General features: G+C 48.8%; 1 protein-coding gene across 5 annotated transcripts in view; it reads right to left on the bottom strand.

The window, feature by feature from the left end:
* Positions 1-16,345, bottom strand: part of HECTD4 (HECT domain E3 ubiquitin protein ligase 4) — a 1,724,100-nt gene that overhangs the window by 572,169 nt on the left and 1,135,586 nt on the right. For all 5 annotated transcript variants that reach the window (XR_011199486.1, XM_069214810.1, XM_069214812.1 and 2 more), the window contains exon 51: positions 7,622-7,758. Coding sequence is in view for 4 of the 5 variants with exons in the window: in XM_069214810.1 (XP_069070911.1) it covers positions 7,622-7,758 (137 nt within the window). In the remaining variant the exon portion in view is untranslated. The remainder of the gene's footprint in view (positions 1-7,621; positions 7,759-16,345) is intronic.

Below are 16,345 nucleotides of genomic sequence, written 5' to 3'. Positions count from 1 at the left end.
AAGAAGGGTGGGCATTGCCCCCTACACCGCCTGGGCACCCCTGGGTTGTTTGGACTCTGTCCCCTCTTTCCGTAGGTCCTCTTCTCCCAGAATCCACGGCTGGGTTCCACCAACCCGGGTGACAACAGCAGCTGGACAATCGAAGTCCCCACTGACTTCAACGGGATGTTCTGACATAATTTCACCCTTATGCACCTGGGTTCCCTGGTGTAAGTACTCTGCTTCTCTGGTTATACTCAGTGGGGGCACTCATAATCCTCCCTTGTCCCAACCGGTTTATTCAGGATGCTCTGGGAAGGGTCTTAAAAAACTCCACCTGCGACTTTCCTATGTTATCCAATGGACAATGACCCGGGGTTACAACTCTGCACATGTGCATCTGAGAAATCCTAGTTTCTTACCCTTGGTGTTTTAGTGCTTCCCCAGTCCCAAGGGCCCTGGGGTGATAGTTTCGTTTGGTAGTGATTTTCGCATTCTGTTTTTTTAGTACATGGTTTGGCCACCCCACAGGGGCCCATGTTATTTAATGTGTTACTTAACTGTTTTTGAGTATATTTACACCCTCCTGGATAAGCCTTAGCTGCTCTCCACAGTGACCTTTTGAGAGCTCAGGTTATCTTGAACCTCTTACACTATCACTAAGGGTTGCCTGGACTAAGTGCAGAGTGCCTCACCTGTTCGTGTACACCATTTAGTGAGCCAGCCTCCTCCATAGATTATCTTGAATTTCTCCTTATTGAGGAAGAGTGACAGTCTGTAGGGCTAGAATAGGCTGTTGGCCCGTGTTCTTTCATGGTATCAGAAAGTAGGGGGACTAACAACCACTGCCTACTTCTGACAATTGAACCCTTTCTATGGCTCTCCCTTGGCCAAGACAGCCATAACTTTCTCTTGGAGTAAAGTCATGTGATTCTCTGCCAGCCGTTCGTGTGTTGGCAGTATTCGGGGAGGGTAGGATTGGAAAGGGAGAGCTTTACCCTTTTGAATGATCTGCAAGACCCATGTGTCCAATCTAATTGACTTCCAGTGGAGGAGATGATGCTGAACTCTCCCTCCAAATGGACAAGCATGGCCCTGCAGATTCAAACTTGGAGGACGTGGAGGCTGCAGCTGGCAGGGGCTTGGTGGCAGACGACTTCTGGATTCCAGACTTTCTGGGTCTGAAGGCACCGCACCCACATCCTCACAGAGCTTTAGGAGCTTGCGCAGGACAGTAGCTGGCATAGGGCTGGTGTGGTGGCGACCCCCCCTTCCATACACAACAAAAGGGGCAAAAGGCAAACTGCGGACAGGGGTTTGCCAAGAGGCAAAAGGACTTGGCTGTAGCCAGACAGTCCTTAAAGCATTTCCGTGTCGAGCCTGCCATTTTGCCCAAACAAGCGAGTTCTGTCAAAGGGCATGTCCATAAGGTTTGCCTGGACATCCCCCGATAAGCCAGATGTTCTCAGCCAGGCGTGGCACCCTAAAGCCACCTTTAACAAAATTGCTCTGCCCATTGAGTCAGTCATGTGCAGACCACACCTAATGGTGAACTTTGCTGCGTCCCTCTTGACGGAAGCAGACTCAATATGTACTATATCAAAATGAGGGATAGTCCACACAGAGTCCAGTGGATCCCAAGAGGCTTAACAGAAGCTAAAGTAGATAATAATAATATCCTCTTTTGTGGTAGTGTAGTCAAGCAGTTAAGCTTATCAGAGGATAATGCAAAGCATTTGTTGTACACAGTCAAGAAATGAGACACACACTCCGAGATTAACTACAGGCCAATGTTTTTATATAGCAAAAAAAAATTTTTTTATTTTCTTACTAGAACCAAAAGGTCTTTGTTGCAGGTAAATACAATTGTAAGTAGGTATCAAGCATATGCATCAAATGTACTTTGCTTAGGTTTTGCAGATACAGCAGTGTACATGTAACACTTTTCAATTTAAAAAGTTGACACAGTGCAATTTCTCATAGGAACCAATGCAGTCCTAGGGGAGGCAGTGTTAGCACAGTTAACAGGTAAATACTCGACTTACGATCACAGTATTCAGGAGTTTGGATGTCCACCAGTCAAAGTTCAAGACAACCCCAAAAGTGCCCAAACAGCAACACAGGACTTAAGATTCCATTGTTCATGGGTTACGATGTCCACACGTCAACGTTCAAGTTGATTGCAAAAGTGCACAACCAGCAACACGGGGCCGGCCGGGTGCAGAGGTCAAAGTTGGTGTTAGGTTTTCAATGGAATCCTATGAGGACTGGGGGCAGTAGGAAGAAAACAGGTTTCAGGTAAGTACCCGCGGTTTAAGGACAGGGTTAGAAGGTTTAGGTCAGCACCAGTGGGGGCAGAGGTCAGCACCAAACACACACCCCTGGCGGCCAGGTGCAAACACAGCATGGGGCCCCCAATGTTTTTCAAGGGGGAACCCCGGGGGTCACAAAGATGTTGGAGGCTGGGTCCAGGGGGTCGGTTCTGGAAAACCAAAGACTGGACATGAAGGAGAGGCGCCCGCTGGATGTTGCTTGACCCTCGGTCAGATTCCTCAAGAGCAGGGGGTTGTGGGTGCAGGGGGACCTTTGGACGTCGGGAATCTTTGTTGGATCCGGTCGCGGTCAGGGGAGTACTCTGGATTTATGCTGGGGGGAGTCGTGTTGACAAGAAGGGGTCAACCCAGGATGGACTAGAGGTAAGAACTGCCTGGGGACCTTCTCTGGACTGGTGGGCCACCTGAACACAGGCTGTGGGCGTCAGATGCAGAGTGGACAGGGGTCGCAGATCCAGGCCAGTTCTGGAGTCCTTTTGGAGGGTTTCTTCTGGAAAGGGCGGTTGTCCTCTGCGGGTTTGTAGAGGTTGTTGTCCCTCAGGATGTCACCTTTTTGTAGCAGGAGTCTTTGAAGCTGCAGACAGGCCGGTAGGGTTGGGGCCAAGTCAGTTGTCTGGAATCTTCACTGCTTGGGTCAGCTCTTCAGTCCTTCTTTCTTGAGGTCGCCAGGAGTCTGAACAGCTAGGTTCAGGGGTTCCCCTAAATAATAAATTTAGAGGTGTTACAGGGGTCAGAGGGCAGTAATCAATGGTTACTGTCCCTGAGGGTGGCTACACCCTTCTTGTGCCCACTCCCTTTGGAGCGAGGGACACATTCCAAGCCCTACTGGCTGGCATCCTCCAAAGCAAGATGGAGGATTCTGCCTGTAGAGGGGTCACTTTAGCACGGGCAGCCATGGGGTGATTCCAGCAAAATTGTTCACTCCACCTTGTTTTTCTTCATTTTCCACAGGACCTGCTACCAAAAGTGGGGTCTGGTCCGGGGGGGCGGGCATCTCCAGTAGATGGAGTGTCCCGGGGCAGTGTAACACAAGGCCAAGTGTTGCAGTTCCTTCAGGGAGGAAGTGTGAAGCACCTCCACCCAGAGCAGGCTTTGTTCCTGACCCCAGAGAGCACAAAGGCTCTCACCCCATGGGGTCAGAAACTTGTCTGTTAGTGGCAAGTTGGCACAGACCAGTCACCAGACACTAAAGGGTTGGGTGAAATACAGGGGGCATCTCTAAGATGCCCTCTGTGTGCATATTACAATAAATCCAACACTGGTATCAGTGTGGGTTTATTGTGCTGACAGGTTTGATACCAAACTTCCCAGCCTTCAGTGAAGCCATCATGGAGCCGTGGAGATTGTAATGACAAAATCCCAGCCCATGTACTAAATATTGCCACACTGCCCTTACAATGTTTTAGAGTGGACTTGGACCTGTTGTATAGTGCACCTTGCCTTACGGCTTTAAGGCTTGCTAGAGGGGTGACTCACCTATGCCGCAGGCAGTGGTTGGTAGACATGGCACCCAGAGAGGGATGCCATGTTGTTTTACCTTTTTCTCCCCACCAGCACACACAACCTGCAATGGCAGTGTACATGTGCTTTGTGAGGAGTCCCTTAGGGCGGCATAATACATGCTGCAGCCCTTAGGGACCCTCCCTGGCCACAGAGCCCTTTGTACCACTGGTACGTTTTACCAGGGACTTAGCTGTATGCCAGGGATGTTCCAATTGTAGAAGCAATGGTACAGTTTTAGGGAAAGAAAACTGGTGCTGGGACCTGGTTAGCAGGATCCCAGCACACAACTCAGTCAAGTTAACATCAGAAATCAGGCAAAAGGTTGGCGGGTACTGAAAACAAGGGGCCAGTTTCCTACACCTCGTCTTTCAGTGTCAATGGAGTCAGCATTGACATCAACGTTTCGGGGTCCGTTGTGGAGTCAGAGGAGGCGGCGGCAAAGGCACCGGTAGAGGTCGGGTGATGGGTTCAGAGAATCCAAATGGTGCCAAGTGTGCAGCGCCAGCGGTATCTCAAATGGAGGTCATCTCGGCTCTGTGGAGTCTGCTGGCACACCAGAGGGAGTCAAGAAGGGATACAAAAAAGTCAAAGCACAACCTCCCGAAGCTCCTGGATCTCTCTTGATGTTGCAGATGGCCCTGAAAACTTGGGATGTGCCAGGACAAGTTGTGGGATTGGCTTCAACATCAATCAACATTGGGAGCAAGACTAGAAGCATGACAACGACCTGGCATGGCACCTTCTCAACTATACAAGAACGGCAGGAAGGAACCGGGTCCCGCTTGGATTTTTTTTCTTTGAGCTACATGAGGATTTTTGACTTCTGGAAAGAAAACTGGACCAAGGCTGACCGTTAGACTGGGATGGGTCACACAGCAGGGTCTTCTGATGCCTGACGAGATAGAGCTTTGTCTCGCGGTCCACAATGGTCTTCGGCACCAACTCACCGAAAGCCTTAGATTCATTAGTCAACCCCAGGTACCACAAGCAAACCTGATGGAGATCTGTCAGACATTTGTTTGTGACAGTCTGGGAGCTAGAATTCCGAAATAAACAGTCCAAAAAAAAAGATGTGAGGTAGCTCTGGATCTGCATCTGGTGGCAAGGAAAGAAAGGAAGTGACAGCACACGGGAGGGGCACCTATATTGGCTTCGCAAGTCAGAGGAACAGCATTATTGCGAAACCACACAGTGCCACCCAGCAGCACAGAGAGGTACTGCTCCAAGGTTTCCAGGTCAAGTCTGACACTTGGGAAACCATTCAAAAGGTGAGGAAGTTGTGGGTAGAATTCTATATCAGAATTAATAAAATTAGCAAGGCCTTTCTCTGCAGTTCAACATAAGCAACTAATTACTAAGGGTGTGGATTTTATTGGCAAAGTTCCTTGCCAATTTTTCATAAAATCACAGTTTTTGTAATACTTTATGTAACACACACCTTTATTCAACATTAACAAAATGGTTCAGCTTAAGGAACAATTTACTTACCTCCAGTAATGCTATTTCTGGTGGGTACTTTAAAGTGCAGATTCCCGACCTTAGAATACTCATCAACTGCCAGACTGCATCCAGGAAGCTTTCATCAGCAATAATTCCACACGCTACTGTTCCCCGTTGACGCCTACCTCTGTGGAAGTGATGGAGCAGAGTTACATATAAATGCCACTTCTGCCCTTTGATGTCAGTTCTTTTCTTTCCACGTCTTCTAACACGGACATTGAGTTCTGATCCAAATTTCATCGACTTTCTGATGACTCCTTAAACGGAATGGAATTGATTGTACAAGGGAATTATGTCCCCTCCTAAGGATACAGGTTACAAAGCATTCCATGACTGTACAAAATAGATGTCGATCATGGAGCCACACATGGTGTGCCTATAATGTTTGGACAGGGATACAACTCGAACTTGTGCGACAAGTGTGACCTCTTTCATCTGAACTGGGAATGAGAAGTGAAGCTGTTTGTTGAAGAACACAAAGAAGTTGCAGGTCTCACATAAGTCCCTTTCCAAGTCTTGAGTGCTGACTCACTCCCGCCCTTGAGGTCGCTCCTGCAAGAGGTCAACTTCACGGTCGAAGTCCTCTGGAAAGTCCAAATCAAAGTTCAAATGCAAGCACAAGACCGCGAAGTAGGACTCAATCCCATCCTGCCATTCTCTATCCCAGAGAAGGTGCATAGGCATCACAATGTTAGTCGTTCTTTCAGATCTCCGGAACCAATCTCACAGTTGGTCATAGTGTGCCCCAAACTTTCCAGAAGATTGCTCATGCAAGAGGAAATTGATGACTTTAAGCAAGCCACGCTGCAGATATTTAGTGTTCTTCTGGCTTTTTCTGGCATACCTTTGGGCCCCAAAGATCAGCAGGAGCCCTCAGTCGGGTTACTGGCAGCAGATATGTCCATCAGAACACAGCAAGTTCTCATTCTGCACACAATGCCAATCTGCACAAAAAAGCCCAGTCAATGGTAATCTTGGATAAAAAATAACCAGCAATCATAATCCACTCAAATGGAGTTCTGAATACAGTAAATCTGTGGAGAAAGGTATGCATAGCTTTACCATGTAGCTCGCTTAATTAGAATTAAAATATTCTGGCTATGTGGCGAAAATGATCTTTCAATATAGACAAAAACTTCTTGTGGGCGAACGTCCAGCTACACTGAGAAAATCTGCAAAGGAAGAATATCGGGAGCTACACAAATTTCGCTGGTGTAAAAATAAATAAATACGCACACTTCGACTGTAACGGCTACACAAGGTCAAATCATGTTTGAAGATGTATGAGGTAATTAGCCGAGGAAACGTGGCCTAACAGTTCAGGTGGGACTGTTCCTATTAGGAACGGGGGAAAACTGATTTGTGTATAAGTGGTCCCCGTTGGTACTGGTGACAAGAGCAAAAATAATGGATTAGCATGTAGTAGAGAGTAACTCCTTTATAGTCACAAAAGTTAAACGTTAAATGAAGTGAAAACGGGTTCGGGGAACTTAGTCATCTGTGGGGGAGCGTTTCCTACAAAGGAAAATTGGGGAGATTCAATGGCAGAGATAAGCTCTGGAGGAGGAGGTCTAACCATACGACTGCTCTGGTCTGGACACATCTGGCAGACAAAATGGTTAGGCTCCTTTGTTGCAGAAAGTGCCACAGTGTCATAAGCGGTTTGAAGAACACATTTTGAAATTCAATAAAGGTAGGTTACTGCAGCAGTATAATTCTTTGATCAGGATTACTACAATCTCGACCCCCGGCACTCATCCTAACTTTCATCACTGAGCAGCAACAGGAAAGCCTGTATTTATTATAGACATGTGAAGAGTAGAGTGGATCTGTGCTTCACAGAAGCAAGAACATCTCAGTATGGAGGTGGCCCACAAGAACAGTGATATATTGGGATTCAGTTGATATTGTGTTCTAGAGGCGAAACAGAGACAGGAGTCCATCCAGTTTAGTGATTACATCCGAACACTGCACTGAAATGTAAGCCAACCGGAAATTAAACCATATGCACAGAATCACACTAATATTTTTGTCAAGCACCAAAGCCAGGAATATAAGTCGTCAGTAAATTTACCATCAAAGCACATCTCCCACTAGACTGTGTTCCACCTGCCTACAGAGATATGTGTAGGTCCATTTTTGGTTACATCGAGTCGATACTATAAACTTAAATCACCTTAATAACAAAAATACTGATACCTAATATATACTTTCCAAAACCTTCACAGTTATCACTAACATTTATAAAGAATGAAAAAAACAGCATTGACAACATTTAACTGTTGAAGAAGGCAGGCTTCTCTTACCCGTGGAACATCGTCGTCATCATCATCATCACTTTCGTCATCTGCAATAGGAGGTGGGTGAGGGTCGGGACCAGATGTGACAAAATTCTCATAACTGAGTTCCACTTTATAATGGCAGGAAGCATCACTGTCATATTCTGCAGAAAAAAATCACAGTACTTTGCAGCAGCAGCTCACAGTGAGATATAAAAAGATTATTTTTAAACAATCAGAAACAAGCCAGCATCCCCACCCTGATATGTTATGTTATGAATACTTTTAGAGTGTACTACTTACCCGGAAGTGTCTCCTGGCCCTGATTTGGGGGGCTGCCTAGCCATGTCTGACGTTTATGTAATTAAAGAGCCAGGTCTCCATTTTCATGGCAAATTCTGGTATGTGTGTACGTGTGAGAGTTAGGGGGTGAGGCATTCTAGGCTTTAAATGCGAGTGACATGACAATTTAAGTCATTTGAACGAATGAAGGCAACATTTTATTTTTAGTTAACAATACCCAAACAAAAAGGATTTTTTGGGGGGCGGGGGCAACCAACATGGCTCTCCAGACGTAATTCCCGGATGCTCTGTTAAAACCCCTCACAGACACGTGGAAAGCAGTGTCTTGGTGGGGGTTCCCCACCAGCAATGCCCCGGTGAAGGTGCACGAAGTACCGTGGGGCGAGGTGAGTCTTGGTGGGGTGCCCGTAGGGCGTGCTGGTCACTTCGGGCCGCGAGAAGGAGGAGCGGGCCGGGCAGGCCTGAAGATTGCGGCCCGGTGGTGGGCCGGGAGCAACGGATGACGGCCTGGACCAGGGACGCGGTGGCTCCCCTTTGATGACTGGCAGGGGGCCGCGAAACTCCCCCGGGACGACGAGCAGCTGCGTGGAGAGGGTGGGGAGCGGGCGCGGCTTGGCCCGCATTGGTGCCCGGAGCGGTCCTGGTATGGAGCGGCGGCCGGGCCGGGGTCCACCGGGAGTGCCTTGGTGAGGTGCTGGCCCGTGGAGGAGAGTGAGGGGGCGGTGGTAGGCCCCCAGATACCCGGTGGGGCGGGCCCACCTGCAACGTTTTGCCTCACTTTAAGATGTGGGGTGGGGGGGGGCCTCGCTGGAGATCATGGCCTGAGCAAGGTATGGTAAACCGCCCTCCCCTGCCACAGTGACTCGATTAGCAGGCCCTGCTTGGTGAGGTGCACTCCAGCGAAAGGAGCAGTGGTTCCAGTGACAAGCGATGCGACTGAGGGTGGCGAGAGGAACAAGAGGGCGGCAAGACCCAGGGCGGCGCCTATGCCTCAACGGAAACCGCAAACTAACAGGGTCTCCAACTACTATTCCCCAGCCAGAACAGGTGAGCCTCCCTCGCTGCAGGCAGGTGAGATGGCACTAATGAAGGAGGACCTCCTATAGTCCCTCCGTACTTTTAAGGCAGAGTTGCGAGAGAAGCTCACGGCCGACATTAAGGCTACATTGGATGCATTCCAATCTGACATTCATACTCGGCTGTCCTCTCTCCAAGCTGATGTGGACTCAGTGGGGACCCGTACTTTAGATCTAGATGCGCAAGACCAAAAGATGAAACAGCAAGTAAATCATATGGAGAGAGAGGTTTAACACCTTAAGTCACAACTCAAGCTCCCAATTCTTAAATGCAAAGACCTGGAATACCGCTCCCGCAGAGACAACATTAGAGTGAGGGAGCTGGAGGAAGGCAGAGAGAGTGTGGATCTGGAGGCCTTTGTGGTGGGTCTTTTTTCCATCCTCCTGGGCGATGAGCATTCAGCAGTACAAGTGGAGAGGGTGCATAGGGTGGGGATCCGCTCCGCCAATGAGGGAAAGAGGCCCAGAGACATCCTAGTGAAACTGAGCTCGTTCAAAGTCAAGGAACGCAATGGGCCCATTGGCTGTAATTCCGACCAGTTACAGATGTACTGCGAACGAAAAATATTAGGTACAGATGGACTTTTCCCTTTGGCTTGGCCTTTGAGCTTAACAACAAGTCATATCACTTCACAGAGCTCGGGGAGGCAGCAGCCTTGCTGGGTCTACAGGAGAAAAGCGCAGAGGACATGATTACAGCACCAGGAGAATCACAGCGACGGGAGGACCCTTCTACCTCTGCGGATCAGTGGAAGCAGCAGAGGAGGTGGGAAGAAGACCCCCAAGAAATAAAGCCTTCTGCCTGGTACGGGGCCACGAGCAAGACAAGCTATGGGCTAAGAGGGGAACTCAGGCGAAGTCACATAAGATTTCTTAAAAAGCCCAGGGGGGTGGGGGGCAGGAGCCCCCAATGAAGGGAGCCCAAGGAACTACGATTGGAGACTTATAGAACCACAAGATGAATAGCTGCAACATGCTGCTTATCACACCACGGACAAGAAATAGTGGAGGGCCTCACATTAGACGCTGTCATGGCTTCAATAAGAGGTCTGTGTGGGGGATGGGAGCGGATGGATACCCCTTCTCCTATATGAAGACCACAGCGAGGTTTGAGAACCAGCGACTTGATCTTTATAGATTTATCTTTGTTCTGATGTTTTTTTTTTCTGTTTTGTTATTGTTTGTTGTCCCTACTTAGCATGGGCAGGCTGTCTGGGAGGGCCACGATGTCTCCAGGGGCCTGTGGAGGGTGCGAGGTGTCTGTGGAGCAAACAAAGGGAGGTGCTGACACAGGCAAGAGGGTACTGGTCAAAACGGCAAGATGTTAGAATTCCTATCATGGAATGTTAAGGGGCTGAACCCACCCAATAAGCGGGACCAGTTGAGAAAGTTCTTTGACAGTCATCATTACGATATTGTTGCCCTGCAAGAAACGCATCTCAAGAAGGGGGGAGGGACATCGACTACACCACAAACAATACCCGCAGGTATACACCGCTTCAGTGACACAAAGCATTGTGGGGTCACCCTGATGTTCCACAGGTCCATACATTTCCAGATTTCTGGTGCTAAACAAGATAAAGAGGGCAGATTCCTATTGGTCAAGGACAATCTTGGAGGGAGTGCTTGTAAGGTGGCTACTCTATATGCCCCCAACACTGGACAAACATAGTTTCTTTTCACTTTTTTGGACGGGTTTGAGGGCTTTGCCGAGGGGGAGATTGTGTTACTGAGTGACTTCAACTTGATAAGGGATGCCGCTCAGGACACAACCCACCCCCAGATAAGTGCTTTTGCGAAGTGAGTCAAAATAACCTCCACAGACTAGGTCTCTTTGATACTTAGCGCACTCTTAATCCCACGATGAGGGACCATACCTTCTTCCACTCTCATAGATCTTACTCAAGGATAGATTGTATATTTATGAGTAGACCCCTTCGGAAATCTCCCATATCTGACCATGCCCCAGTGGAGGTAAGTCTGGACTGGTCCATCTTGCGCTAGAAATTTAGATGATGTTATTCCCCAAACATTTTAATCTGTGACCAACATGACTTGAGGAGAGCTATTAGAATTTTTTTCCAGAATAATAGTGCAGCGGACACTAACCCCCCCTACTAATTGGGATGCGTTCAAGGCTGTCATCAGGGGTACATGCATCTCACTAGCGACTTCACTACACCATTTAAAGATCACAGAAAGACAGGTTTTAGAAAGTGAACTAAAGATTAACAGGCCCATAAACTCTCCCCTACTTGGCAGTCCCAGAAAAAAGGTGACTTTCATTAAAGGGAAATTGCAATCTATATACACGAATGGAGCAGAAATTGCATTGTTGAGAATTAAGAAAACCCATTATGAAAAGGGGAATAAAACAGGCACACTTCTTGCAAGGCAATTACGCGCTAAATTAGCTAAGGACTATATAGCTCAAATGCATGATGAGTCAGGGGAACACTATTCAGACGAGGAGAAAGCTCGAGCCTTTAGGGATTTTTATACCCGACTATATCAATCAGATAGGCCGGACATCCTCGCTCAAGATAGTTATCTACAACACACAAACCTTCCACAGGTGTCCCGGGATACCAATGGCTTCCTGACGGCCCCTTTCACAACGGACGAAGTACAGGCGGCTATCGACTCTCTTCCTCTACAGAAAGCGCCGGGTCCTGATGGGTGTAATGCACATTTCTACAAATCCTTTAGTGCGGAGCTAACACAGCACCTCATTGACTTGTTCAATTATGTAAGAACAGAGCATACACTCTCCTCCACTATGGGAGAAGCCCTGATCACACTTATTCCCAAGGCCGGGAAGACCCTCGGGTCTGTGCCTCTTATAGGCCTATCGCCCTTCTGAATCTCGACGCAAAATTATACTCTAGAAACCTATCCAGGAGACTTGAGGAGGTATTGCGGGATTTGATTCATCTTGACCAATCAGGCTTCATCAAGGGCTGGCAAACACACAACAATTTGAGAAGAGTCATTCATTTGATGAAAAAAGTGACAAAGAAACAGGTACCGGCATTGCTTCTAGCGTTAGAAGCCAAAAAAGCTTTTGACAGGGTGGAGTGGTCCTTCCTGGTAGCGAGACTGCGGAGGTTTGGGTTCGGGGACCAGTTTATAGCAGTGTTGATGAGCAACTACTCTTGTCACCGATCACGAATACTGGTAAACGGGGTGGTATCTGAATTTTTTGACTTGTCACAGGGAACGAGGCAAGACTGCCCTCTTTCCCCACTGCTTTTTGCACTTAGTGTGGAACCTCTGGTGGCAAGGATAAGGGCCCATCTGGATTTTCAGGGAATCAGGTATGGCCCGACCAACATAAAATCTCATTGTTTGTGGACGACATTTTGCTCTTTGTTACTCCAGACAGTCCAAGACGAGCTTGCTCTTTATGAGCAGGTGGCCGGCTTTAAGGTGAACAAAGGGAAATCATATAGCCTCAATTTGACTATACCCACATCTGAGATAGGGGAGATCGCACCACGTCTCCATATGTTTGGGCCAAAAAAGAAATTACGTACCTAGGCGTCAAACTCACCCCTAGGGTCGCCGACCTGTACAGAAGCAACTTCCCGCCCTTTCTCAGGAATCTGCGAACAGAATTTAAAAGATGGTCGTCGCTTTAGCTTACTTGGCTGGGTCGTATCAACACCATTAAGATGATGGTACTCCTACGGTACTCCCACGTTTCTTATATCTGTTCCAAAGCCTGTCCATCGACATCCCTAAAGACTTTTATTTATAGAGACCCATATAATGATCACCCAGTTCTTGTGGCAAGGTACTAGAGCCAGGCTTTCCAGTAAATTGCTTATGTGCTCCAGAGACAGGGAGGTTTGGCACTCCCAGATCTCCTCATGTACTAAAGAGAAGCCCAAATCTGTATCACCGCTGAGTGGTCACTCCAAGAGTCGGACAGGTTGTGGTTGCACATGGACAGGGCAGTGACGGGACGGACATTATGGGACGTACTGTGGAAACCCAGAGGGGAACGACTAAAGAACACAAACCTCAGTACCCCTACCGCTACAACCCTCAAGGTGTGGGACACAGTGACAGGAGCCTATGAGATTACAACTTTTCCTTCACTGCATAAGCCCATTTATTATAATATGGCCTTCCCCCTGGGGTAGACTCCAGGACCATTTGATAGATGGGAGGAAGGAAGGATGTCTGCGGATCACAGATTTGTTTCATGGGGAACATATACGCACGTTTGAAAATTGTTGCAGGGATTTTCAGTTACCCCAATCTGAACACTTCCATTACACTCAATAAAAACATTGGGTCATTCAGTCTCACATGCGAGTCCCGGCCACCAGGGATCTTCTTCCCATTGAGAAGTTTGTCCAGCAGGGAGGGGTGGCGAAAGGTAGCATCTCCACACTATACAAACTAGTGACTTCGGACCAACGCACATTTGCCCCCCGGCATATTCCTTTTTGGGAGCAGGTGGTGGGCTTTACGGTGGAGGAGGGTCTCTGGAACCAACCACAAGGAAATGCCTCCTTGGCATGGTTACCCCCTGACCTTTTGCATTTTGTTGATGCCAGTCATGATTGAAAGTGTGCTGGGACCCTGCTAACCAGGCCCCAGCACCAGTTTTCTTTCTCTAAACTGTACCTTTGTTCCCACAATTGGCATAGCCCTGGCACCCAGATAAGTCCCCTGTAAATAGTACCCCTGGTACCAAGTGCCCTGATGCCAGGGAAGGTCTCTAAGGGCAGCAGCATGTCTTATGCCACCCTGGGGATCCCTCACTCAGCACATGTACACTGCCTCACAGCTTGTGTGTGCTGGTGGGGAGACAATGACTAAGTTGACATGGCACTCCCCTCAGAGTGCCATGCCGACCTCACACTGCCTGTGGCATAGGTAAGCCACCCCTCTAGCAGGCCTTACAGCCCTAAGGCAGGGTGACCTATATATGTGCATGAGCACTATGCCCCTACAGTGTCTACGGTTTTGCAGGGTAGCCATAAGAGTATATGGTCTGGGAGTTTGTCAAACACGAACTCCACAGTTCCATAATGGCTACACTGAAATCTGGGAAGTTTGGTATCAAACTTCTCAGCACAATAAATGCACACTGATGCCAGTGTGGGATTTATTGTAAAATGCACCCAGAGGGCATCTTACAGAGATGCCCTCTGAATACCAGTCTGACTCCTAGTGCATGCTAGGCTGACCAGTTTCTGCCAGCCTGCCACAACCAGACGAGTTTGTGGCCACATGGGGAGAGTGCCTTTGTCACTCTGTGGCCAGGAATAAAGCCTGTACTGGGTGGAGGTGCTTCTCACCTCCCCCTGCAGGAAGTGTAACACCCTGGCGGTGAGCCTCAAAGGCTCATGCCTTTTGTTACAGCACCCCAGGGCATCCCAGCTAGTGGAGATACCCACCCCTCCGGCCACTGCCCCCACTTTTGGCGGCAAGGCAGTAGAGGATAATGAGAAAAACAAGGAGGAGTCACCCACATGTCATGACAGCCCCTAGGGTGTCCTGAGCTGAGGATCCCCCTGCCTTTAGAAATCCTCCATCTTGAGTTTGAAGGATTCCCCAATAGGATTAGGCATGTGCCCCCCCCTCCCCTCAGGAAGGAGGCACAAAGAGGGTGTAGCCACCCTCCAGCACAGCCATTGGCTACTGCCCTCCTGGCCTAAACACACCTCTAAATTCAGTATTAAGGGGCGACCCAGAATCCAGGAAATCAGATTCCTGCAACCTACACAAAGAGGAAGGACTGCTGACCTGAAAGCCCTGCAGAACCGAAGGAGATGACAGTTGACTTGGCCCCAGCCCTACCTGCCTGTCTCCAGACTCAAAGAACCTGCACAGCGTGCATCCGACAGGGACCAGTGACCTCTGAAGCCTCAGAGGACTGCCCTGAACCGAAGGACCAAGAAACTCCCGAGAACAGCGGTACTGTTCACCAACAGCAACATTTTTGCAACTTTGAACCAACTTTTAAAGAACTCACTCTTCCCACCGGAAGCGTGAGACTTCACACACTGCACCTGACGCCCCCGGCTCGAGCTCCAGAGAACCAACACTGCAGAGAGGCCTCCCAGGCGACTGCGACCTCGTGAGTAACATGAGACGACCCCCCTGCACCCCCACAGCGACACCTGCAGAGAGGATCCAGAGGCTCCCCCTGACCGTGACTGCCTGGAACAAAGAACCCGATGCCTGGATCAAGCACAGCACCCGCAGCCCCCAGGCCCGAAAGGATCAGACCTCCAGTGCAGGAGTGACCCTCAGGCGGCCCTCTGCTAGCCCAGCCGGCGGCTGGCCCGAGAAGCCCCCCTGTGCCCTGCCTGCATCGCTAAAGTGACCCCTCATCCCTCCATTGATTTCTACAGAAAACCCAATGCCTACTAAGCACACTGCACCCGACCACCCCTGTGCCGCTGAGGGTGTGTTTTGTGTGTCTGTTTGTGTCCCCACCAGTGCTCTACAAAACCCCCTTAGTCTGCCCTCCGAAGACGCAGGTACTTACCTGTTGCCAGACTAGAACCGGAGCACCCCTGTTTTCCATAGGCGCCTATGTGTTTGACCTCTGCACCTGACCGGCCCTGTGTTGCTGGTGTGGTGACTTTGGGGTTGCCTTGAACCCCAGCGGTGGGCTGCCTATGCCCAGGAAACTGAACTTGTAAGTGCTTTACTTACCTCAGAAAATTAACCTTACTTACCTCCCCCCGTAACTGTTGATTTTTTGCACTGTGTCCACTTATAAAATAGCTTATTTTCATTTTTCTTATACTGTGTGTACTACTGCTGTAATTCAAAGTTCCTTAAAGTTCAAAGTGAGATAGAGTGCACAGAGGCCAGGGGTTCCCCAGAGGCTAAACAGAGGCTGAATTAGATAATACTAATGCTCTCTTCGTGGTAGTGTGGTCGAGCAGTTAGGCTTATCAGAGGGTAGTGCAAATCATTTTGTTGAACACACACGGGCAATAAATGAAGCACATACTCAATGACTAACTCCAGGCCAATTGTTTTTATATAGCAAAAATACATTTCATTTGCAAATAAGTAGCAAGCATATGTATCAACACCACTTTGTTTCAATTTGGCAAGTTAAACGGTTTTCAAGAAAATAGCAATAATCTGTTTTAAAAGTTGACAGGGCAATTTTCAAAGACAGACCGGGGGGGTGAAAAGTTAGCACAGTTTTGAGGTAAGTACAAGACTTACAGTTCCAGTGTCTGGGGGATAGGATGGCCAAAGGTTCGGGTTCAAGTTAACCCAAACACCTACCACCAGCAACGCGGGGCCGGCCGGGTGTAGAGGTCAAACTTACTGCAAGATTTATAATGGGCTCCTCTGGAGACTGGGGGCACTCGGAATCGGACCTGCA

The sequence above is a fragment of the Pleurodeles waltl genome, chromosome 11, assembly GCF_031143425.1.
Source record: "Pleurodeles waltl isolate 20211129_DDA chromosome 11, aPleWal1.hap1.20221129, whole genome shotgun sequence".
Lineage (NCBI taxonomy): Eukaryota > Metazoa > Chordata > Amphibia > Caudata > Salamandridae > Pleurodeles > Pleurodeles waltl.
This window is presented reverse-complemented; position numbering and strand designations above follow the sequence as displayed.